The sequence below is a fragment of the Panthera uncia genome (genome assembly GCF_023721935.1).
Source record: "Panthera uncia isolate 11264 chromosome C1 unlocalized genomic scaffold, Puncia_PCG_1.0 HiC_scaffold_4, whole genome shotgun sequence".
Classification (NCBI taxonomy): Eukaryota; Metazoa; Chordata; class Mammalia; order Carnivora; family Felidae; genus Panthera; species Panthera uncia.
The window spans coordinates 14110815-14135959 of NW_026057585.1; the positions used below are offsets into that span (position 1 = coordinate 14110815).

The following is a 25145-nucleotide window of genomic DNA, read 5'->3' on the forward strand; positions in this document are numbered from 1 at the left end:
ATAGACTTCAAAACAAAAAAAATGTTACTAGAGATAAAAAGGGACATTTATAATAATAAATAGGTTAATCCATCAGGAAGTTATAATAATCAAAAACATATATGCACCTTACAACAGGGCCCCAAAAGATTTGAAGAAAAAACTGACAATTGAAAGGAGACAATTAATAATAATATTTAGACACTGTAATAGTCTCATTTTCATAAAGGATGTAACAACTAAGCAGAAGATCAACAGGAAATAAAACATTTGAGGAACACTATACACTAATATATATTAGACCTAATATATATGGAACACTCTACCCAACAGTAGGAGGCTATACCTTCTTCTTAAGTGCACATGAAACATTCTCCAGAATAAACCATATGCTAGGTCATAAAATAACCTCAATAAATTAAAAAGGATTAAAATCATACATAGTATGTTCTCTGATCTCAGTGCAGTGAAATCAGAAATTTCACTCCATTTGATAACAGACCATCCTGAATAATTTTGAAGAACAGAGTTTGAGGATTTATACTACTTGATTTTAAGACGACTGTAAAGCTACAGTAACAAGACAGGATGGGATTGGCATAAGGATAGGCATTCAGATTAATGAAACAAACTGGAGAGCCCAGGAACAGACCCGTGCATATGTGGTCAATTGAATTTTGATAGAAGTGCCAAGGTATCCAATGGGGGGAAAGGATAGTGTTTTCAACAAATGACTCTGGGACAACTGGATGTCCATATGGAGTAATACGAACTTTGATCCTCCTACCTTTCACAATTCACAAAAAGTTAGCTGGAATAGGTCATATCTTAATGTAAAAGTGGAAACACTACCATTCAAAGTATTGCATATTAAATTAAGACACCATTTTCATCTCTTAAATTGAGAAAGTTTCTGAAAGGGAACCTGGGTGAGTCAGTCTGTTGAGTGTCTGACTCTTGATTTCAGCTCAGATCATGATCCCAGGTTGTGGGATCAAGCTCCACGCTTTGTGTGGAGCCTGCTTAGGATTCTCTCTCCCTCTCTCTCTCCCACTCCCTCTGCCCATCTCCCTGACTTACACACTCTCTCTAGAAAAATAACAATTAAAAAAATTTGAGAAAGTTGATAATATTCTAATATTTAATTGCATTTTTAATTAAATAAAGCACTTGCATCTTTTAATTAAATAAAGCACTTTCATATACTACCTGTGGAAGTGTGTATTAGTCCAAACTTACTGGAGGGCAATTTGACAATACTTAGCAGAAGAAGAAAAAGCCATAACTGAGCAATTTTACTTCTAGAAATTTATCCTAAGGAAATTATCATAGATATTAAAAAAGATTTATCTACTGGAGTGTTTATATTTTCTATTGTTTATAATAGCAAAGAATTGTAATGAATATGTATTCATGAAATCTTAGTTTAAATCTATAACACATTACAACATTAAGCAGTTCTTTGAAATGTTGATATAGGAGAATATTAATGACATGGGAAGATGTTTATATAAATCATCTAGCAAAAGCAGTACTCAAAATATTATATGTAATTTGAGATTATTTTATTAAAGAAGAAATATGCAATAAAGCAGACATAGAAAGCAGAGTTGGTGCGGGTGGCAGAGAGATAGAGTTTACTATATCTAAATTAAATCTCTGGACAGTGAGATCATGAGTATATTTTCCTCTGTGATTTTCTATATTTTTCATACAACAAATGCGTATCAGTTTTATAATCAGAAATGAAATTGCAGGGCTCCTGGGTGGCTGTGTCCATTGAGTGTCCGACTTCAGCTCAGGTTATAATCTTACAGTCTGTGGGTTCGGGCACTGCATCAGGCTCTCTGCTGTCAGGGTGGAGACTGCTTTGGACCCTCTGTCCCCCTCTGTCTATCGGCCCCTCCCCTGCTTGTGCTCTCTCTCCAAAATAAATAAACATTAAAAAAAATGAAATTACAAAAGTCATTTAAAAATAATGAGAGAAATTATAAAGGAGAGAATTTTTTTTAATTCTTTTTTAAAAAATGTTTATCTGTTTTTGAGAGAGAGAGAGAGACAGAGCATGAGTGGGGGAGGAGCAGAGAGCAGGGACAGAGAATCTGAAGCAGGCTCCAGGATCTGAGCTGTCAGCACAGAGCCTGATGTGGGGCTTGAACCCACGAACTGTGAGATTATGACCTGAGCTGAAGTTGTACGCTTAACCGACTGAGCCACACAGGCTCCCCAAGAATTTTTTTTAAGATTTTATTTTTTAAGTAATCTTCACACCCGATGTGGGACTCAAACCTACAACCCCGAGATCAAGAGTTGCATGCTCCACCAACTGAGCCAGTCAGGTGCCCCTATAAAGGAGAGAATTTTAAGGTGGCTGAAAAAATTCTAATACAACATAGGTGGCTAATGAAGCTCCTTTGTTTTCAAGATTAAATGCCTTCAACAGCATTTAAACAATAAAAATATAAGAATAAAACAGGCATATTTTAATCCATTTTTTAAAACTTAGTAATTTTATTATAGTTGATTTCTTAGCCATCACCTCTTGTCTCATAAATGACCTTTGTTCTAGGAAGAGTTTGGTAAAAAAGTGCTCATAATGTTGTGTATATATACTCACCCTATCAGGTCACAAAGGAAAAAAAAAAGCAACCAAGAAGTCTGTGCAAGATGTTGCGTGGGCAGTGGGAAGTTCTTCCGAGATTTAACAAATAAATTTGGCTAAAGAAAATTCAGACAGGTGCACATCATGGCCAGCCTTACTCCATTCATTCATGTGCACTCTGGATTACTGCAGGCAAGTCATAATTAGATTGATGATGATTTGTATAACCCAAATACATGTTTTTAATTCAATGATAAAATAAAAAAGAATGGTCTCCATTTTCTACTTTGGGTTTTTATTGGTAGCAGTGTTAGGCTTTTAGACCAATAAACTTATTTTTTAAGCAAGCATTTCTGGTTTGAATTTTTTCAGAGAGGATATAATGGCTTTTAGTGCTGTAGTATATCCCAATTTGTGATGATGATGTACGGTCCCAAACAAAATATGGTTGCCTCCAAGATAATTCTTCTGTCTGCAGAAGAAGGGACGATAAGATATTGCTCTCCTCCTCCAGTAACAATATTTTGGAATTAATGAAGTGCTTTATAGTGTATTATCTCACGATTCTTCCAATATCCCTTAGAGAAAGGCAGAAAAAGTATTACTAATCCAGACTTGTCCACAAAGAAACCGGAGCTCAGAGATTTTAGGTAAATTTGCTGGAAATTAAAAATGTCTAGGAAGGACCTGGGAACTAAGGTGGTGTTTAGAAAGGACATGGTTGTTGGGACCAGATCTATAGGAACATGAATCATGACTGTCATTTGGAAAAGTCACTCAATCTTTTTTTTTTTTTTAATGAAATTTATTGTCAAATTGGTTTCCATACAACACTCAGTGCTCATCCCAACAGGTGCCCTCCTCAATGCCCATCACCCACTTTCTCCTCCCCCTCACCCCCCATCAACCCTCAGTTTGTTTTCAGTATTTAAGAGTCTCTTATGGTTTGCCTCCTTCCCTCTCTGTAACTTTTATTTTCCCTTCCCCTCCCCCCTGGTCTTCTGTTGAGTTTCTCAGGATCCACATGAGTGAAAACATTTGGTATCTGTCAGAAAGTCACTCAATCTTGCTGATAGTTTTCACATATGTAAAAAAAGGGTTTTGGAACACCTGGGTGGCTCAGTCGGCTAAGCATTTGACTCTTGATCTCAGTTAAGGTCATGAGCTCATGGTTCATGGTTTGAGCCCCAGGTCAGGCTCTGCACTAACAGTGTGGAGCCTGCTTGGGATTCTCTCTCTCTCTTTGTCTCTCCCCTCTCCCTCTGCCCCTCCCCTGCTCACATACACACACACGCACACTCTAAATAAATATTGAAAAGGGGGGGGTCATTAATTCCTACTTTGGAAGATTGTTAGGAGACTTAAATGAGAATAATGTAAGTAGATTATCTGGAATTTAGGATGTTACTCTAACAGCTGTATTCATTCATTTCTCTTAAATATCTCTATATTTACTGAGACCCTTGCAGCTGAGTATTTTAAGTAGGAAAACAAACATAACTTATGGGATGGAATTACTAAGCCATTTAACTGTGTTTCCCAGAGTCACTTTGACTTTATTTCGTGTGGGGCTGGTGCTTGCTCTACATGAAATTTGGGGCAAGTCCCACAGCTTTCCTGATTGCTTCAGTTAACAAAAGGTTCTTCAAAAAAATAATTAATATGCTGGGTGCAGTGCAGTCATCACAACTGCGATCTTGAAGGTAAAGAACTTCTCCCTCTGCCTTTGCTAAGGCCTTCTGCAATGAGGGGGCTGGGCGTGTTTGGCTTCTCTCTTTTCCCCATCCAGGATTCTTTCTCTAGCCTGTGAACAGAATAGAAAGGAGAGGAAAAGGCCAGGAGGCCGGTTCTTCTGTGACTAACATGCTGACAGGAGCCGCACTGAGTTCCCTGCCCTGACATCTTTCTTTAATGGGGCTCTTTCGTGGCTTCCGTGGAGACTTCCTATCCCACCCAGTCACTAGGAAACTCTATTCTGTAGTTTCTTGTTGGGTATCATGCACTCTCCCTGGCTGGTCAGTTATATTTCCTTCCTTCATCTCTACACAACTGATGATGCCTCTACTTTTTTTTTCCTGCTGAAGTTTATCTCTGAATTTAGACAGCCCTTCAGCCCTTTTAGACAGGACCCAAGACAACACAGTCCTTCCCTGGGCACCTTGCACAGCTCACATCTGATACAGAAGAAACATTCATACATTCTTTGTTTCAACAGACTGTGTAACTTTCCTAAGGCAGCAACTTCTCTTTCACTTTATTGGTGATAACAGTCAGCAAACATTCTGTAACCGTAACTCTGTCCACAGTCCATCAGTCCTCAAAACTCGTGTCAGATTTTCAGGGAGTCTCACTAAAGCTCTTTGCTCTAAGCTGGAGATGAGGGGCACGTACCTCTTCCCCCAGGTGGAAGGTGGGGCTGGGTAGAGGAGGGGACTCAATGCAGCAGCAGCTCTTTCCAAATATCCTCTTCTAATGCAATCCCTTTTACCCTCAGTATCGGTGAGGGTTCTCACTTACCACCATGACTTCCTTTGAAAATTCTGCATTATGGTCGTGCATATCATTTTGAAATAGGTTATCCGTGGTCTTGGTATCTTAATCTAAAATTCTACTTAACTGCCTGTTCATTCTGCATTACCTTATATAAAATTTGTGTTCCTATATGTTGAGTATGAATTTAGCTTTTGTTAATTGAATCTCATCTTGTCGTTGACTTGAATAATAGTTTCAGAGATACTTTATTGTTTTTATCTGATTTGTTTTTAAGTGGAACTGACTTTTGGATGTTTGACAAATTAGATAGAATCTGATATACTGAAGCCCAAAGCAATTACATTTAATAAAGAAACTCTATCTGTACATCTATATCCTCTTCCAGAAAATGCCCTTCTCTCCTTTCCTTTTATCTGGTTTCCCTGGGAACTGCAGAGCATTGACATAATACTGGGACCATGGCTAATTATTCCAGCAGTGAGCGCCTAACCCCAAGAGGAGTCCCGCATGAAGACTTGGAGACGTTGTATCAGAGAGTGTTAGCAAAGGTTCTCTCTGGCGCCTGAGGGGGCATGACATAAAACTGAGAGCTGTTGCAAACATGCTTTCTACCACGTGTAGAACACAGAGGTGAACTGTGGGAAAAGATGAAAATGAGCTCAGATGGGAGCAGAGAATGTGAGAGAATCTCGAGGCTACTCCAATTTCGGGGTTCTCATTTCACCCCAGCTCCAGCTGTAGTCCTTTCTCCTGTTGCTAAGTTAACGCCAAGTGGGATTTCTGGCATTTGGACTCTCCAAACGCTATCTCCTGATAGACTTCTAAGGTGTCTTGGTAAAAAAAATTGTTTTGAAAACAGAAAATATAAAAATTAAGTTTTAATATGACTATAAATTTATTGTATATACACACACAAGTCTTATAGTGCCTTATATAGAGCCAACATCTAGGAGACATTTGAAGCTGTATAGTCATGAAAGGAAGGGTTAGGTAAAATCAACAACAAAAATGTATCAATACTGTAACAACTTTAAAAAGTGGGACACTTAAAAAAAATTCCATAAAAGTCAAATCATTTTGGACAGCTAATTTTGAATAAAGACCTGATCAAAGGCAGTGAGAAACATGAAAAAAAAAAAAGTGGTACGCTTTGGCAGCAGAAGATGTCAAGGGTTACAAAAAGAATTTTAACCATCTTTTGGCCTTTTTTGGAGCACATTATCTAATTTGGAGTTACATTATCTACTTCAGGGCTTAAGTAGATGATGGAGTCACTGAGAAATCATTCACAAGGATTATAAGTTCCAGACTCCAGAGGAACCTTAGATTTTGTTATTGACAGAGGAAGTATGCCGACGTGATGCATTGTTTTTGCAATATATAAAATAGCTTTTAAAGGTAAATGTATGATAGTTCTGTTGATTTACTTTAGTTTTGTTAGAGTGCAGGAATGGATATAGACAGACTATTTTTTTTAATGGAAAGAAAGTATATTGTTACACCCAGGTTTTAAATAACATTTCAGTTTGTATCTTTTGTTAGTGTAGTTTAGGTATCTATAACTATATTGATGACCAAAAAAGAAAGACCCACTTTTCTTCCTTTCCTTGGATCCCCTTCTGCTTTCACTCCCCCCACTCCAGCTTCTATTTAGCTCTGACCGTCCTTCATCTTTAGGTAACAGCACCCTCTATTGAGATGTTAGCAACATTACATGGTGGCCATTTTCCCCAATGCTGGCTTTTTCTTTGGGAGAACAACACTGAAAATGTACTCAAGAGATGAACTTTCTGCAAATTGAATTGCTCTCAAACTCTTTGAAACTTACTACAAAGATACAAGTACAGTCACATTAGTACAAATATACAAGTGATCATGAGTTTGAAGACATCACAAAGACGTATGCAAACTTTAATGTAAGACATCAACAATTTGAATATATACATATATATATATATATATATATATAGCAAAAAGGCATGAAAGAAAAAAAACCAGCAAAAATTTATGTTTTAAAAATGAGTGATGGGGGCACCTGGGTGGCTCAGTCGGTTAAGCGTCCGACTTTTGTTCAGGTCATGAGCTCAAGTGTGTGTGTTCCAGCCCTGCGTCTGGCTTTGCTGACAGCTTCAGAGCTTGGAGTCTGCTTCAGATTCTGTGTTTCCCTCTCTTTCTGCCTCTCCCCCACTTGTGCTCTGTCTCTGTCTCTCTCTCAAAAAAAATTTTTTTTTTAAATGAGTGATGAACATTTTAAAATGGGAAAATGTGCATTGGAAATTTCTGCACAGCATAACTAAATTTTTTTTTTAATGTTTATTTATTTTTGACAGAGAGAGAGACAGAGCATGAGCGGGGGAGGGGCAGAGAGAGAGAGGGAGACACAGAATCCAGAGCAGGCTCCAGGCTCTGAGCTGTCAGCACAGACCCCGATGTGGGGCTCGAACTCACAGACTGTGAGATCATGACCTGAGCTGAAGTCGGATGCCCAACTGACTGAGCCACCCAGACACCTCTGCACAGCATAACTTTAAAAATAAATGCCAGGGGAGCAATTTTTTAAATTGTTTTTATAGATTCTTAATTTTATTGTTATTTATACAACCCAAACTTCTTCTAGCTGCAGAACCCCAGAGGTATGATTATTTCCTGTTTCCTCTGACTGAACTGTATGCCCTATGAGAACAAAGACCTCTTTATATTTCTGTATCCAAGAATATTTAAAACCATGCGTTCGCACCAATACCACTAATTCAAATGCAACACTGTAGGGTTCATTCTAGCTTTCTCTTTTGCATGTTTCTAACTCCTTTCTCTGAGAGCAGGAAGCCTAGCTCTTACTATCCTCAATATATTTATTTACTTGCTCAAGCCCCTTATATGTAACCAGCCTCCCAACCCAGGAGGCTGCTGCCCTGCCCATCTTCTTTCCCTGAGCTCTGACCCGTTCTGGGCAGCTTTCCTCAAGCCCGCCTAATGACGTTTAACTGGTGATGAAGGAAGGGAGGGAGGGAGGGAGAGAGGATGGAAGGGAAGGAGGGGAGAGAGATGGTGGCTTTACAAGCAAAAATATATAGAATATTGATCTAATTTTCATAATTATTGATTCCTTAATAGATGTGCTTTTTTTTTTTTCATTTTAAATCTATCAGCCTTCAGAACAAAATTTACATAAATTTTCACAAACTGAAGACATTCTTAACACAGTCTTTTACATAGTTATTTTCAAAGTAGTGAGGGATGTGGTTTTGAAGCCAGTTTGAACTTGACACAACTGTATTGAAATGGGAAGTATTTACACGATTTAGTAATGATGTCAAACTTCCAGTAATTAAGTGCCATGTCAGCATTTACTTTTTTGGGTGGTTAAGGGTAGTGGATGATGAGGGGTAGTGAGCAAGACACAGAATTCTCCTGGTTATCTGGATTTCTGTCTCGTACATGACTTGGAAAATCTCAAGGGAATATTCACGTAGCTTAGATAGAGTTAAAACTTAAAACGATTCTTGTCTCTCTAAAGACTACCTGGATATTCAAGGTTAAAATACATATGATAAAACTAGCTTTCTGGTGATGGTGATGGCTTTACCCTGAACCAATTGAATTCTCTTACATAGCCCACTTTGTAATTCCTTAAATTTGAGACAGCAGTGAACAGAATTTTGACACAGAGTTATTCCTTGTAGAGAGGCTGAGACTTTGGTTTTCTTAGCACCCACAGTAACTGCATGGTCCAGTAGGTAAAAAGGGTAAACTTGTTTACCAGCTAAAACTATGAACATCTAGAATGATCATTCAAGGGGATTCTTCCTAACTACAAGGTAGGTGCTGAAAAAGGTCTTTGAAGACCAAAATAGATGAAATTTATAAAGTTTGAAGGTCGTTCCAATGGAAGATGGTAGTGCTTAAGAAAGCTAGAAACTGGAAAAATACAGAGGCAAGCTGAATTGGGCTGAACCCTCAACTTCTGTCCTGACCACAGAAATGAATTGGGTTAAGGACATCTGAGTTCAGGGTTTCTCCTTTTGATCTCTGTCGGAGCTACTTGTCTTTGGGAATTATCAACATAGAAATGGGTAGGGATGCTGTCTCTCGTGCGTGTGTTTAAATGTCTATGTAAAATTTTATTCTCTCATGCAGGAAGTTGTATTGTTAATTTTACCTTTATTCTGTATGGTAACAGTGTTTTCTTTCTCTTTCTTTCTTTCTTTCTTTCTTTCGAGAGAGACAGAGTGCAATTGGCGGGGTGGGGGCAGGGAGCAGAGAGACAGGGAGACACGGAATCTGAAGCAGGCTCCAGTTCTGAGCTGTCAGCACAGAGCCTGACGTGGGGCTTGAACTCACGAACCATGAGATCATTACCTGAGGTGAAGCTGGACGCTCAACCAACTAAGCCACCCAGGTCCCCCAAGTAACAGTGTTTTCTTAAAAAAATTTTTTTTATGTTTTATTTTTTGTATTTGAGAAAGAGAGACAGAGAGTGAATAGGGGAGAGGAAGAGAGACAGAAACAGAATCTGAAACAGGCTCCAGGCTCCCAGCTGTCAGCACAGAGCCCCACGCGGGGCTCGAACTCATGAACCGTGAGATCATGACCTGAGCTGATGTCGGACACTTGACTGACTGAGCCACCCAGGCGCCCCAACAGTGTTTTCTTAATCCATTGTGGATACATAAACCATTGTGAAATACAGTAAAAATGATTTGTTAGAGAATTAAAATTAAAAAGACAATACAGGAGTCATTATTAGACTCAACAAATATAAAAGTACTCTATCAAAACTGCTATAATGTTTCTGGATGCTTCCTCTTAATCTCTGACTAAACTTGTTGTGAACAGGGAAGAGCTTGTAGTCTGGCACTAGTGTGCAAACCACACTTTGAGTGGCATTACTTTATACCACTTACTTTATACCATTACTATATACTTTATACTTGAGAAGCAAAGCTTCTCAAACTTTGATGTAGGAAAGGATCACTGGGGCTTTTGCATAAGTGCAACTCTGAGGTGGTCCTGAGACTGTATTTCCTAATAAGCTCCCGAGTGATACTGATGCTGCTGGTCTGCAACCATACTTTTGTGTAATAAGTCACAAACTTGTTTTGATTTTCACAGTGATATTTTGAACTAAGAATTCTTATTCTGTTTTACTTATGTTTAAGTCAGATATTACAGTCAGATTTAATGAGGTATAATTTCCACAGAGTGAAAGTAAACCTTTTTAGTATACACTGCTGTGCATTTTAACAAAGTGACAGTTGTGTAACCACCACCAGAATCAAAACCTAAGCAGCTCCGTTACCCCCAGAAGCTCCCTTATGCTGTTACATAGTCAACACCTCTCACGCCCCAGCCCCTGGCAACCCTGGTCTGTTTTCTGTCCCTATAGTTTTGCCTTTTCCAGAATGCCATATAGCGTGTTATATGGTGTAGTGAGACACTCCTTGTTATCACTGTGTTCCACTGTATGAATGCAACACAGATCGCTCATCCATTCACTCATTTAAGGACACTTTGCTTGTTCTTGGGTTTGGATGATCATGAATAAAACTGCTGTAAACTTTCTTGTACAAGGCTTTGTGTTTAAAAAAAATTTTCTCAAAGTTTTGACAGTTAATTCCTCTAGTTACTACAAAAAAAGAAAAAAGAAAAAAACATTTAAGTCTGGGAGGACTATTTCAAGCAGCCTCTCTTCGAGTACAGTGTATCCACAGTGGTGGTTAAAAGAGGTTTTTAAGGACAGATAGAAAATTTGATGTGGTTAGAAGGCATTTCCAAAGGAAGAGGATAATTGATAACAAGATTGGAATTCAGAAGTAGTATGAAGAGATTGGTCTCACAATGATGTAACTAAACAGGCAGTCCTCAATTTACAAACTCTAGATTCGCCTGTGCCTTCGATATATAAAATGGCATGAGGGGAAGTGATTTCTGGGTCTGAGTTCCTGGGTTTTGTTGGAAGAACTAGTCTTTGTTTAGTTATTCAGAGGATGTGGGGAAAGCCTTATAAGTACAGAGTTATAGCTCCTGAAGATAAGAGGAATGAAACAACAGTTTCTATTAAGTGGCTGGTGGATGAACAGGGAATTATTACAATTGGTGAATCTCATTTTATTGGCACTTGAGAGTATTAAGACCTTTCCCATACAATGTAAAACCCTGTTGCTATGAGGCAGATATTCATACTCTCATGTTACTGATGAGAGGCTGATAGAGAAGCTATGCCACATTTCCAAGTTTGCACAGCAGAAGAATTAGGACCCTGCCACTTTCTCTCTATCCCCGGTGTTCCTTGTCTTATTCCATGTTATGAAGGAAGCCCTAAGCCATGTAGCTGTACCCCTCTTGAAAGAGAGGGGCCTGAGGTCCTCCTGGTAAGTGCTGCTGGCAAATGCTCCCTATGATTTGTCAGGGTCAGATCTTACTAAGCTGTAGAGCAAAGTAGTCCCTCTTTTTACCACTGCCCACCTGGATGAACATGGATCTTTTCTGCCAAAGACCCTTGAGTTTCTCCTTTTTTTTTTTTTACCCCCAGTTGTATTGAGACATAATTGACATGTAATACTGTATTAGTTTTAGGTGTTGTTTGTTTTTTTAAATTGCTTTCAGCTTTAACTTGTTTCTTTTTTTAAATAAATTTTTAATGTTTATTTTGAAGAGAGAGCGAGTGGGGGAGGGGCAGAGAGGGAGGGAGACAGGAGACAGAGGATCCGAAGCAGGCTCCGTGCTGTTGTCGCAGAGCCCATCGCAGGGGATCCATCCCATGAACCCGTCTGATCCTGACCTCAGCCAAACTCAACAGTGGGGCGCTGAAAGTACTGTGCCACCCAGGCGCCCCCTTAACTTCTCTGTTTCTTAAAGAATTCCCATCCCAGGTGTGCAAACACCCAACTTCCTCCTTTTTGTTAATGGAAAACAGGCCTGGAAGTGTAGTATCTGTGGAGCCACACGAAAAAGTCAGATATTTGGGCCGACCGACATGGCTCACTTTCCATGCAGAGAGGACTACCTCCGGGCAGCTTGCTGAAACTTCAAGCTGTTAGGGAAAGGGGGCGTGAAGTTAACCTGAGCTTCGAACGTCCTCTCCCCCCGCCCCAGCACTTAACCTGCGGATGCTAAAACCCCCAGCCTCTGGGGGCTTGCTCCTCGAATTTGCCTCTCTGACAGCTCCACTGGGCGCGAGCAGACCTCCTCCTCCCCGTACCACCCTCCCCCCCTTTCCCCAGCCCCGGTCCCACCGCCCCTCCGGAGACCCAAGGCAGCCCTTTCACTTCCTGCTCCGCTCTAGGCAGCGCTAGGCCCGCCCCTCCACGCCTCTAAGGGAGGCCGGCGCCGGGCGAGCTCCTCCCCGAGCAGCAGCTGGAGCGGCCACTCCCTGCGCGCCAAGCCGGGGTGGGTTGGGGTCTTTGCTCCTGCGCCCTGCACCCGGCGGGCTCCTCGCAGCCAGGCGGCGGCCGGGGCGCTGGTCCTCGTCGCACCCGCCACCCCCCAAGTCCTCGCCCCGGTGACTCCCCTGGGCTGCGCCGCCCCGCGCCTCCGGGACCATGCTGCGTTGGCTGCGGGGCTTCGTGCTGCCCGCGGCGGCCTGCCAGGACGCGGCGCCGCCGACGCGCTTCGAGACCCTCTTCCAGAAGCTGGATCGCAACGGGGACGGCGTGGTGGACATCGGCGAGCTGCAGGAGGGGCTCAAGGGCCTGGGCGTCGCCCTGGGCCAGGATGACGAGGAGGTAGGTGGCTGCTGGGCGCAGCGGGAGGGCCGGGAGGGCTGCGGAGATTCTGGGTGCGGGCTGCAAGGAAGGCGGAACTGTGCGGCTTCCAGCCGGCGATCGGGTGCCGAAGCTCGGGAATGGGGCGCGGGGCCAGGGTCCCCCGGGACCGGTGCTCGTCACCTGAAAGCCTCCTGGTATTTTTCCAAAGGAAGTTAGCGCAGCGAACACTGTGGCCCGCTCTAACGATTTAAAACGTCTGTACCGCAGTACTTTTGTGTGAATGCATCCCGGCTCCTTCACCTGCCTTTCTGCAAAATTTAATCATAAAGAATTTTTTTTTTTTAGCTCTCATTAAGTTTTTTGTTTATTTAGGGTTTTTGTTGTTTGTTTTTCAAGTTCTCAGACTTACGTGGGCTCCAGGTTCTGTAAAAAAGGCTCACACTTTGTAACACTCAGAAGCTGCTTTGTTACACCAGCTAGTTTTGTCTAGTATTTCAGAACTTGTGAAAACCAACCAACCGTGTGTTTCCTGCCAGCTAACTGTTGAGGAGAGGCAACATTCCCTTGTTTAAGACCTTCTTAATGTCCTCAGTACATATATTGACCTAAAGGGTTGGCCTGTCGCTGAGCAGTTTCAACTCCTATGAGTCATTTTGATTGTGCCTCTGAAGTTCAGCCCCCTTAGCGAGGTGGGGATACTTGGAAACTCGCCAACCGCTCCGAAACGTAAGAGGACACTTCGACATTCCCTATCCCAAGAGGGAAGGTGATTAAACCATAAGAGCCAACAACTGCTTCACAGTTACATTTTAAGCTACTCGTTCAATGTCTTTAGTAGTTCCAGCCGCCCCCCCCCCCGTTAGTTTACTATTTCTTACCGAGGTCAGGCTTATTAGTAAGTTACAATTTTTAGAAAACTGTCTATTTTGTCCAAGGTTCATAATATTCACTTACAGTTTTTAAAAAGTTCTGACTATGTGTCATTAACTTGCTCAATTTCATTTCTGATATTGATCTCCACCCCCCTCCTTCAATTTTGTCAAAGATTTTTCTTATTTATACTTTGAAAGAATGAACGTTTGGTACTTTTTGCTGATGGTTTCTTTGTTATTTTTTTCCCATTAATTTGTGTCTTTCCTTCTGCTTTCTTGGGGCTTACTCATGTGCTCTTTTTCTAATTTTTTCAGTTGAATGCTTGATGACTTAATTTTGAACTACAGTATCCCTTTAATCACTTTTTTTAGCTGCATCCCACAAATTTGTATTTTTGTTATTTAGTTCCAAGTATTTTCTAATTTCCAATGTGATTTCATCATTAACCCATGAATTATTTATTAATTTTTAAATTTTTTAATTTTTTTTAGTGAGAGAGAGAGAGAGTGTGTGTATGTGAGTGGGAGAGGGGCAGAGAGGGAGGGAAACACAGAATCCGAAGCAGGCTCCAGGCTCTGAGCTGTCAGCACAGAGCCTAATGCGGGGTTTGGACCCAAGAACCACGAGATCATGACCTGAGCTGAAGCTGGACACTTAACCAACTGAGCCACCCAGGTGCCCCAGACCCATGAATTATTTAAATGTGTGCTTTAAATTTCCAAAGATACACTTTTTTGGTTGGTTCTTTGAAAATATCAGTAAAATAGACAAACCTCTGGTAAGGTTGATTAAGAAAATAAGAACTTAAAATCAGAAATAAAAAATACCTTTAGTTTTCCAGAGTTTATATATGAACAAATTATAAAGTAAGTTGTATAAAATTATGTGAATGCAAACATAGAATAGGATGGCATATATTTATCGCTATCACACACACACATATATTATACATAAGCATAAAATGTATTTTATGCATACATATACACATATACAGTATTACTCCCTGTGCTTATGCTAGATATTATTAACTATTCCCAGCACTCTTTTTTGACTTTTTTAAAAAATATTTATTTATTTTTGAGAGAGAGACAGAGCGTGAGTGAGGGAGGGGGTAGACACAGAATCTGAAGCGGACTCCAGGCTTTGAGCTGTCAGCACAGAGCCCAGTGTGGGGCTTGAACTCATAGACTGAGATCATGACCTGAGACGAAGTCCAGCACTTAACTGACTGAACCACCCAGGTGCCCCTTGACTTCTTCAATAAAATGTTAATAATGGTAGTGGCACTTGGGTGACTCAGTCAGTTAAACTCTGACTTGGATTCAGCTTGAGTCATGATCTCATGGCTCATGAATTCAAGCCCCTTATTGGGCTCTACACTGACAGTGTGGAGCCTGCTTGGGATTCTCTTTCCCTTTCTCTTTACCCTTACCCTGCTTGCACACTCTCAAAATAAATAAACTTTAAAAAAAAGGTCAATAATGGTTATTTATGGATGACTGGAGTTAAATTACCTTTTTACTTTTTTCTTCACAATTTTTGTATTCAATTTTTAAAAATAATTGTATATTATTATGATTAGGGGGAAAAAGAGGTTTTTGTTTTGTTTTTATAAGTATCACCTCCTCTGAGATGAGCCTTTTTGGACCACCCTCTATAGAAGAGTTGATCACACCCTACTATGTGTAAGTCATTTGTCTCACATGTCACTACTGTTATCATTTTCAAAAGGTATTATTTTCAGTTACTGCCTGTGCCCTCCAATAAGACCAACCATCTCGAAGATGAGGGTCATGTCTTAGTCACCTAAACACTGTAATACAAAAATATTTAGGCCTGTGATTTGAAACAGCCTAAACAAGGCAGAGGCCCATTTGAGATAATTGCAGAAAAAAAAAGATAAAATTTAAGGGTAAAGCAGTTGTTAGTACTTGTATTTCCAGCCTGTGTAGGACAAGATAACCAAAAATCCTCCTATTGCAAGATACAAAGAAATCCTGGATAAAATAAGAGAAACATCTTTTTTTTTCTAAATGAAGACTTATTTTTTAAGATCAATTTTTAAGTTTAATTGAGAGGAAGGTACAGAGATTTCCCATATACCCTCTGCCCTTACACATGACATGCATAGCCTCCCCTATCGTCAACATCACTCAACAGAATGGTGCTTTTTTTTAACCAAGAGTGAACCTACATTGACACATCATTATCACCCAAAGCCCATAGTTTACCTTAGGGTTCACTCTAGGAATGTATATTCTGTAGTTTTGGACAAATGTATAATACATGTATCCATCATTACAATATCATACAGAGAATTTTCACTGCCCTAAAAATTCTGTGCTCTGCCTACTCATCCCTGTCCCCCATTGCTGATCTTTTTATTGTCTTCATAGTTTTGGCAGATAAACATCTTTTTACATGCATAAGAAAATAGGAGAAATCTAAGCAAACTGTCTGGGTTTGAATCTTGGTTCTGCTACTTACTAGTTAACTTTGGACAATTTTCTTTTTCCCTCTCTTTTTTTAATTGAAGTATAGTTGACACACAATGTTACATTAGTTTCAGGTGTACAACATAGTGATTCAGCAACTCTGTATGTTCTGCTGTGCTCACAAGTGTAGCTGTCATCTGTCACCATACAACACTATTACAATACCATTAACTATATTCCCTACGCTGTGGTTTTCATCTCTGTGACTTATTCATTCTGTAACTCCCCTTTACCAATTTTGGCTTCACCCCTTTCTGGACAATTTTCTTAACCTCTCTTGCCCCAGTTTCCTCAACTGTGACAGAAGCAACATTAGTTCCTATATCATAGGGTTATTGTGAAGAATAAATGAATTAAAATATGTCAAGTACTTATAAAACTGCCTGGTACCTAATAAGCAATCAGCCATTAGCCTTTATTTTTTAAAAAAATTTATTTATTTATTTATTTATTTATTATTATTTTTTTTTTTTTAGAGAGAGCAAGCATGAGTTGGGGAGGGGCAGAGAGAATCTTAAGCAGGCTCCACGCCATGCTCAGTGTGGAGCCTGACATGGGGCTTGATCCTACGACCCTTATTTCATGACCTGAGCTGAAATCAAGAGTTGGGTGCTTAACTGACTGAGCCACCCAGGCATCCCAACAATTAGCCTTTAAATTATTATTAAAAATTTTTTAAATGTTTATTTATTTTTGAGAGAGAGGCAAAGAGACAGGGGTGGGGCAGAGAGAGACAGAGACACAGAATCTGAAGCAGGCTCCAGGCTCTGAGCTGTCAGCACAGAGCCTGACATGGGGCTCAAACTCATGGACTGCAAGATCATGACCTGAACCAAAGTTGGACACTCAACCGACTGAGCCACCCAGGTGCCCCTAGCCTTTAAATTATTGACTATTGTTACTACAATCTCTACTGAAAGATGTCAAAAGCTTCCTCTGTGGTTGTGGATTTGCCAACTTCTCTTTATAATTCTGTCAATTTTCCCTTTTATATTTTAAAAATAGACTATATAGTAGACTATACTACTGGTGTGTTCAAATTTAGCATTTTGGTATCCTCCTGGTAAATTGATCCTTTTATCAGTACACTGTCTTGCCTACCCTTATAGCATATTTTTCAAATGCCTGAATTATTATACCAGGGTGTCGTCCTCAAACAGTCATTTCCCAAATCACCACTGGGAAATCATCAGCATTGGGCTCCTACCTTGTGCAAAACATTATTCTTGTGCCATATTCCACTCAGGGCTCTTTGCCAGTTGGGTGATGAGTGAGCCAGTTGCCAGATCTCATGTTATCACCTCTTGTGTTGAACTTCTCTTGTACTGTCAGTTCTGGTCTTCTGAGGGGAAGAAACCCAAGATGGGATTGAGTGTGCAAAAGATTTATTGGGAGCAATGCTTGTGAAGGGTAAGGAGGACGAAAAAAGGAGTAAGTCGAGGGGGTCTTAAGACCATGACATAAATTTAACCCCTGTTAGAACTGAGTTGAAGAAGAATGATTTTGGAACAACTTTAGGTCAAAGCAGTGTTCTTAGAAAGTCTCAGCTAAGATAATAGGGAGTCACAGGGCAAATGTTGTCAGTGGAGTCCTGTGTCACAGGCTGCCCTGTGCTGGTCCCCTGCTGTGGCCAGTGTTTGGTTGGAGCAGCCCAGGGCAAGCATGTACTTGGTGTGAGAGCTGTGGCAGCAGGGTCCAAAGGTGTGGCAAGGCCAGCCGTCAGTCAGCTCTGCTCCCACATCAGCTTCCCTTCACGGGTGATCTGACCTAGCCACCAGAGACCTCTCCTTGTGCCACGCAAATCTGCTTCTCTACATCATTGTGGGGAATACTTCCTCATTGTTTTCTCCCTCTGTTTCTCAGGGAGGTCAGTGGGACAAACTACAGTCTCCATTCCAGTCACAGCTGGTACTCATTTCCCTTCTTGACTGTCTATTTTTTAAAAACAATGTTTATTTATTTATTCTGAGAGAGAGAGAGAGAGAGAGTGTGAGCCGGAGGGCGGGGGTAGAGAGAGAGAGAGAGTGAGAATGAGAATGAATCTCAAGTTGGCTCCATGCTCAGTGTGGAGCCTGATGTGAGGCTCATTCCCACAACCGTGAGATCATGACCTGAACCCAAGTCAAGAGCCAGACACTTAACCGACTGAGCCACTCAGGCGCCTCTTGACTGTCTCCTTTAAATTCCACTCATACTCAGCTATAATACCTGCAGGTCTTTGTGACTTCCGGTGTGCCTCAAACCTTCATTTGTGAGGGGTCTGAGCTTCTCAAGCCAGTGTTGCTGCTTGTGTCCGTTCACAGTTCTAATTGGGCAGTGGAGTACCAGGTAGCGTTTGTGGTGTCCACATGGGTCACCTAAGTTCCGTACCTATTCCTGTTTGTCTCCATTGCATAAAAGCAGCCCTGTCTCCTGCTGATCGGGGTCAACTGAAACCTACTAAAGCAATGACTTCTTTTCTTGCCTGTTGGTCCCTGGACACAGGGAGTTCCATGTGTCCTGGTGGTAGCTGTAGCTGTGGTTCAGGGGGACCCTTGCTGTATTCCCTGTTTGGGGACTAGAAACTAACCCTGTAAAGCCCAGAGTTGTGGGAGCAGGAAGCAAAAAGTCTCCCAGTGGGTCACATGGAATGCTAGTAAGTGTGACTGCTCTTGCTCCTACCTCTTGGTTCCTGAACTCACGTTTTCTTCCTGTTGGGGGACAGAACCATACAGAGGTCTCTCATCTCATACATATACTGCATCCTGAAGGCTGGCAACTCACTTTGGCCAAATATTGTCTCCTCAGTGCTTCAGTTATGGTTTCAGTAGGCCCCTCTAGCATCCTGTGAGGATGGCTGCTTCTGGACAGTGTGGTGTGTAATACGCCAGTGGATCCCTTGGTCATGGGCCTACTTCCACACCTCTTTTACTATGAAGCAGATTCCCTGGTCAGACGCTGTTATGTGGGGATTTCAGGCCTGTCAATCAGGTATTCCATAAGCCTCCAGATAGGGGAAAGTGAAACCCCTACCTGGAGGAGGTTATCTATTCCTGTAAGGATGAGCCAGTGCCCCTTCCAGAACAGAAGGCCTCAGTACAGCTGACTTTCCGCTTAGTGCCTGGTTGGTCTTCTTGAAAAATTAGTGTCATATCAGAGGAAGACAGGCCAGATCCTCAAAGACATTTTGGGCCTGTTGAATGGTTTGGCTTTTATATGAGCAATGGGAGCCTTGAGAGGTGTTAAGTAAGAGCGGGACACAAGCAGACTGATGTTTTTAAAAGGAAGATCACTGTGGTGGCCGTGTGGGAAATAAGTGGAGGAAGAGAGGGTTAAAGCAAGCCTGGGAAACAGTAGCTAACCTAGTACTTGGAATTAGGATCACATGGTCAGTCTGTATGGGGGAGAGTTTCAGAGGCATAGGTCAAGGGTTTGCATAATGTCAAGGATTGGGGAGATTCTTTACTTGAGTACCTAGAAATGAGAACTATGAGGTGACTCTTCAAGGGAAGCCTAATAGTTTGCAGCTAAGACAAATATTCAGCATGAAGTGAAATCTCTCTAAATTTCCATCTGATAATATCTCCTCTCCATGTTTCCAAGCGTTTGTAATGAATTCAGTAATTAGAAGACAGCAGATTTCTGTTTAAGTTCTTTTAGACCTTAAATGGAAAGAATATGGAATATAAAAGTAGAGTGTAGAAGAGAGTCTTAAGGAATACAGCTAACCATTACTAAGTGTTGCAAAACTACCCAGGGAAAAGATTTCAAAGCAAGTTCTGCTTTTTGGAATATTTTCTTTTTTTAAAAAAAATTGTTTTTTAATGTCTATTTTTCTTGAAAGAGAGTATGAGTGGGGGTGGGGGGGACGCAGAGAGAGAGAGAGGGAGACACAATATCCAAAGCAGGCTTGAGCTGTCAGCACAGATCTTGATGCAGGGATTGAACCCACAGCCGTGAGATCATGACCCGAGCCGAAGTCGGATGCTTAACTGACCGAGCCACCCAGGCGCCCCTAGAGTATTTTCTATTTTTTCCTCCTCCCTCTCCTCCTCCTTATTGTTTTTCGTCAAAGGCTACATTAGAGCATTCTAAAATACAGTCCCAATGTTTGGATGCCATTTGAGGTACTCTAAGGAACAAGTTTTAGAACATTAAAGAATAGAGGAAATAATCTGAATTTTAATTTACCCAAATGGAAATTCTGAGGAAAATAAACTGATGGGGAAGAGTCAGCAGTTTTAGCTGGAATTATGCTTATTTTGTTTCAATTTAGAAGAAGAATTTGGAAGAATTTGGAACAGTGTTGGGCCAAAAACAAAACAAAACAAAAAAACAACAAATGCCCCAAATTTTGAATTCAGGCAATAAAATGAAAAAAGGGGATCTTGCCCAAAGGATTTTACAGATATTTTTCCTCCTTCTCCAATCTCGGCATCATTTTAGTGACTCCTCTTTTAGTAGTATGTGGAGGAGAATGGGGGTCAGGTTTCATAGAGTATGAAGGTATTCCTGTATCCAGGTTCAGAGCTGGCTGATTTAACAAATGTGTTTAGTTAACCAGGTAAATTACAGGCAGTTTTATTTTTTTTCTTTTATTTTTTTGATTTATATTTATATTTTTTTTTGGGGCCGAGAGAGACAGAGCATGAATGGGGGAGGGGCAGAGAGAGAGGGAGACACAGAATCGGAAACAGGCTCCAGGCTCCGAGCCATCAGCCCAGAGCCTGACGCGGGGCTCGAACTCACGGACCGCGAGATCGTGACCTGGCTGAAGTCGGACGCTTAACCGACTGCGCCACCCAGGCGCCCTACAGGCAGTTTTAAAACTAAGTTGTTTGCCATATTTTCATGTGCATCAAGTCTTACTGTAACTTTCTTAGGAGAGATTTATCATCATAAGGGGTCTAGGACTCTCACAGCAGAGACTGCCGAGAGCAGGAAGGGAAGCAGCATGGCCAACAAGGTCCCTATGTGGTGTGACTGTGTAGTCCTGGTCAAGTCACTTAACCCTTTGCTTTACTTTCATTATTCTTAAAATGCAAATATCTTTGTTGGACAGAGATCTTTTTTTTTTTTTTTTTTTTTTTTAAGTAGATTTCACACGCAACATGAGGCTTGAACTCACAACCCTAAGATCAAGATGCGAGCTGAGATCAAGAGTTGGACACTTAACCAACTGAGCTCTTGTCAAGATCACATGTGGCTGGATATGAAAGCTCATGTAGAAAAGCCTTTAAAATGTGATGTCACAGGTACTAGATGATGGACTTGAGGACCCTCTGTCCTAATGGGTTTTGAGTGTATGCTAAACGATTAGGCAGTGTCTGACAAGTGGTTGGACTGGACAGCCTGATTTAAGGGGTCTTTCAACTCGGACATGCTATGATTGTTTTGATTCTCTGTCCATAAATTTTATATTTACAACTACAGATGGAATAGGGTCACATACAAAAACAGTAGCTTAGCAAATGTGTATTGCTTTGCATGCAGTTTCTTTTCAGGGTTTTACTCCATGACATAATTCCTCTGTTAACAAGAGGGATTTATTTCATTAGCATTTCAGTTGTCGGAAACTTTATTACTAAAGAGAATATGATAAAGAAATCATAGAGGTACATTTTAGGACATCATAGCAGGGAGATTATGGTATAAGAAAAACAATGAATTCCAAATACATTTATGTCAAATGTTCTAAAATATATAACATCTGTATCTTTTGTTTTTTCTCCTTATATTCTAAAATCTTATCCCTCAAGGGATGACATCTTTATTTTGGAAAGAATGAAAAAAATGGAAGAAGTCTTTCTTAAGGCATAAAATACCCATTCCATCTTGGTAGCAGTCTACCTGTTAGTCTTCTTCCCAAACCCCAACATTCTGTTTCCCTGATTGGGCCACAACCATGGACACTTGTCTCTTTATTTTCTTTTCTCTGCTTGGCATTGCTCTCACTCCCTCTTTTCTGCCTGGTAAATTATTACCCATTTGTTCAAGGCTTCAGCTCACCTGTATAATTTTACCCTAGTGCACTCAGAATTCTTTCTTTTTATTTAAAAAATGTTTACTTATTTTTTTTTAATGTTTATTTATTTTTGAGAGAGACAGAGACAGAATGCGAGTGGGTTAGGGGCAGAGAGAGAGGGAGGCACAGAATCCAAAGCAGGCTCCAGTCTCTGAGCCGTCAGCACAGAGCCCGATGTGGGGCTCGAACTCACAGAGCTGTGAGATCATGACCTGAGCCGAAGTCAGATGCTCAACCGACTAGGCCACACAGGCGCCCCCATTTACTTATTTTTGAGACAGAGAGAGAGAGAGAGAGAGAGAGAGAATATGAATGAATGAGTGGGGGAAGGGTGAAGAGAGAGGGAGACAGAATCTGAAGCAGGCTCCAGGCTCTGAGCTGTCAGCACAGAGCTCAACACGGGGCTTGAACTCATGAACGGTGAGATTATGACCTGAGCCAAAGTCGGGTGCTTAACCGACTGAGCCACCCAGGCACCCCAGAATTATTTCTTTACCGGACAGGACCTATGAACACAGCAAAAGGATTTGTTGAGAAAGTTTGATGCCCCACTCTGAACTGTAGACAATCATACCTATTTCATTCACTGGTGCAATGGGTGTGGTGGTTATTATTATGAGCTGTGGAATTAGTTAGACCACTTGTGACCTTGGGTGAGCTATTTAATGCCTGGAAACCTGAAATGTAAACTAAGAATGGTAAGAGCTACATAGTAGGTAGCACAAATATTAATATCATTCAATTAATGCTTTTGAGTAGTGCCAGACACTGTTCAATGAACTGGGGATATAGTGGTGAACAAGACAGACAGGGTCCCACAACCGTGTCCTCACAGCTTTCCATATAGGAGGTCTGTGTTGGATGGATGGGTGGGGGGTAATTATAAGCAAATAAGGAACAGGGTAATTTTTAAAAGTGGGAAGAGCTAGCTATTCAACAAAAATAGTTGCCCTTTTATTAGATGAAACTATCAGCTCTATGTTTTGCTTCCTCCTATCAGTTCTGTAAGATGATGTCAGTTTTCCTTATTACTCTGGCCATTACTTTTGTCTTTTCTCCTCGGACCACTGGACTCTGTGTCCTGTCTGGATGTCTGTCTTCTGTGACTGAGTACGTGCCTTCTCTGCAGTGCACAGGGAACCTGTGGACTGTGCAGTTCTCCTTTTGTGGGAGAATTCATTCTTGATTGGGCCACAGCACATCTAATGAAACAGCATTAGATGTTTACCACTGCTCAACAGCTCTGGCTGGGGTCGGGGGGGTGGGTGTTTATTGCAAAGCCTACTGTGGTACTTAGAACTAACCATAGCATAACTTCCTCCTAGAGGCAAACCTGTGGGTGTTTCATGGACATGTGACAGGCCTCTTTATGTTGTCAGTACTTGACAGAGTGAATAAATGGAGCAAGAGCTAACAGATAATGGCTGAATTAAATTTTCTTTGTGAATTAAAAAAAAGGAATTAATTAATTAATTAATTTTTTGGAGCAGTTTTAGGTTCACAGCAAAATGAAGTTACAGAGATTTCCCATATACCCCCTCCCTCTACACATGCATAGCTTCCCCCATTATCAACATCTGGCACCAGAGTTGTACATTTGTTACAATTGATAAACCTACATTGACACATCATTATCACCCAAAGTCCATGGTTTACCTTAGGATTCACTTTTGGTGGTGTTCTGTGAGTTTGGACAAATGTATAATGACATGTGTCTATCTTTATAGTATCACACAGATCGTTTTCACTGCCCTAAAAAAATCCCCTGTGCTCTGCCTATTCATTCTTCTACCCTTTCCCCCAACCCGCTGGCAACCACCAATCTTTTTAATGTGTTCATAGTTTTGCCTTTTCCAGAATGTCATATAGCTAGGATCATAGTATGTACTCTTTTCAAATTAGCTTCTTTCACTTAGTAGTATGTAATATGCATTTAAGTTTCCTCTGTCTTTTCAGAGCTTGATAGCTCATTTCTTTTTAGTGCTGAATAATATTCCATTGTCTGGATGTACCACAGTTTACTTATCCATTCACTTACTGAAGGCCATCTTGGTTGTTTCCAAGTTTTGGCAATTATGAATAAAGCTGCTATAAACATCTGTGTGCAGGATTTTGTGTGAATGTAATTTTTTTAAGTTTATTTATTTTGAGAGAGATAGGATCCCAAGCAGGCTCAGCATTTTCAGCCCAGAGCCTGATGTGGGGCTCCATCTCATGAACCAAGAGATCATGACCTGGGTGGAAATCAGGAGTCAGACTGTCAACTGACTGAGCCACCCAGGCACCAGTGTGGACATAAGTTTTCAGCTCTTTTGGGTAGATACCAAGGGCGTGATTGCTGGATTGTATGGTAAGAGTGTGTTTAGTTTTGTAAGAAACTGCCAAACTGTCTTCCAAAGTGGCTGTGCTGTGTTGCATTCCCACCGGCAATGAATGAGAGAGTTGCTGCCGTCCCGCCTGAATTTTAATATTCAACTTTTTAAAGAGTATTCCATATTTAGTAAACAAATTACATAAAAAATGGGAGTTTTTACTGTGAAACTACACTTCTACATTTCCAGTAGAGCAGGGGAGGGACCATAGGTATATGTATAGGGGAGCCAGAGCCCTCAGTGGCTCTGGAGAGTGGGATTAAGAAGCCACATTGTTTATGAAGATCTCCTGACATCCCTCAAGGATCCCAGCTGACTTAACTTCTGTCCATTTTGAGATTATCCTGAGTGTGCTGCCAACATCTGCAAGGGTAAAGCTGGGACCCTGGCAGTTAGAGTAGCCTTGACCCCAAGCCACTGCAAATGCTGGCTGAAGATAAAGAACTGGGGGCGGGGGTGGGGTAAAATCACAGAGGGAAGGCCCAAGTGGGCAGATTTTCATCAGGTTCCTAATTACTTATCTTTACAACAATATTATGCGCCTCAGCCTTAGAAGGTTTTTCAAAAAAGGCGTGACGAAACAACCTAAAAAAAATGTTGGACCTTACCACCAGTCAATGT

At 41.1% G+C, this 25145-nt stretch overlaps 1 protein-coding gene across 4 annotated transcripts in view; it reads left to right on the plus strand.

The window, feature by feature from the left end:
• The window catches only part of LOC125912321 (calcium-binding mitochondrial carrier protein SCaMC-1), a 144148-nt gene that overhangs the window by 70134 nt on the left and 48869 nt on the right, over window positions 1-25145 (plus strand). Inside the window, exon 1 of one of the 4 annotated variants that reach the window (XM_049616676.1) lies at window positions 12404-12798. The exons of 2 other annotated variants lie outside the window; for them this stretch is intronic. In XM_049616676.1, coding sequence (XP_049472633.1) covers window positions 12616-12798 — 183 coding nt within the window. In that variant the 5' untranslated portion in view covers window positions 12404-12615. Of the gene's footprint in view, window positions 1-12403; window positions 12799-25145 lie in introns of those variants that run through there. One more of the 4 variants, XM_049616678.1, reaches the window with a different exon arrangement.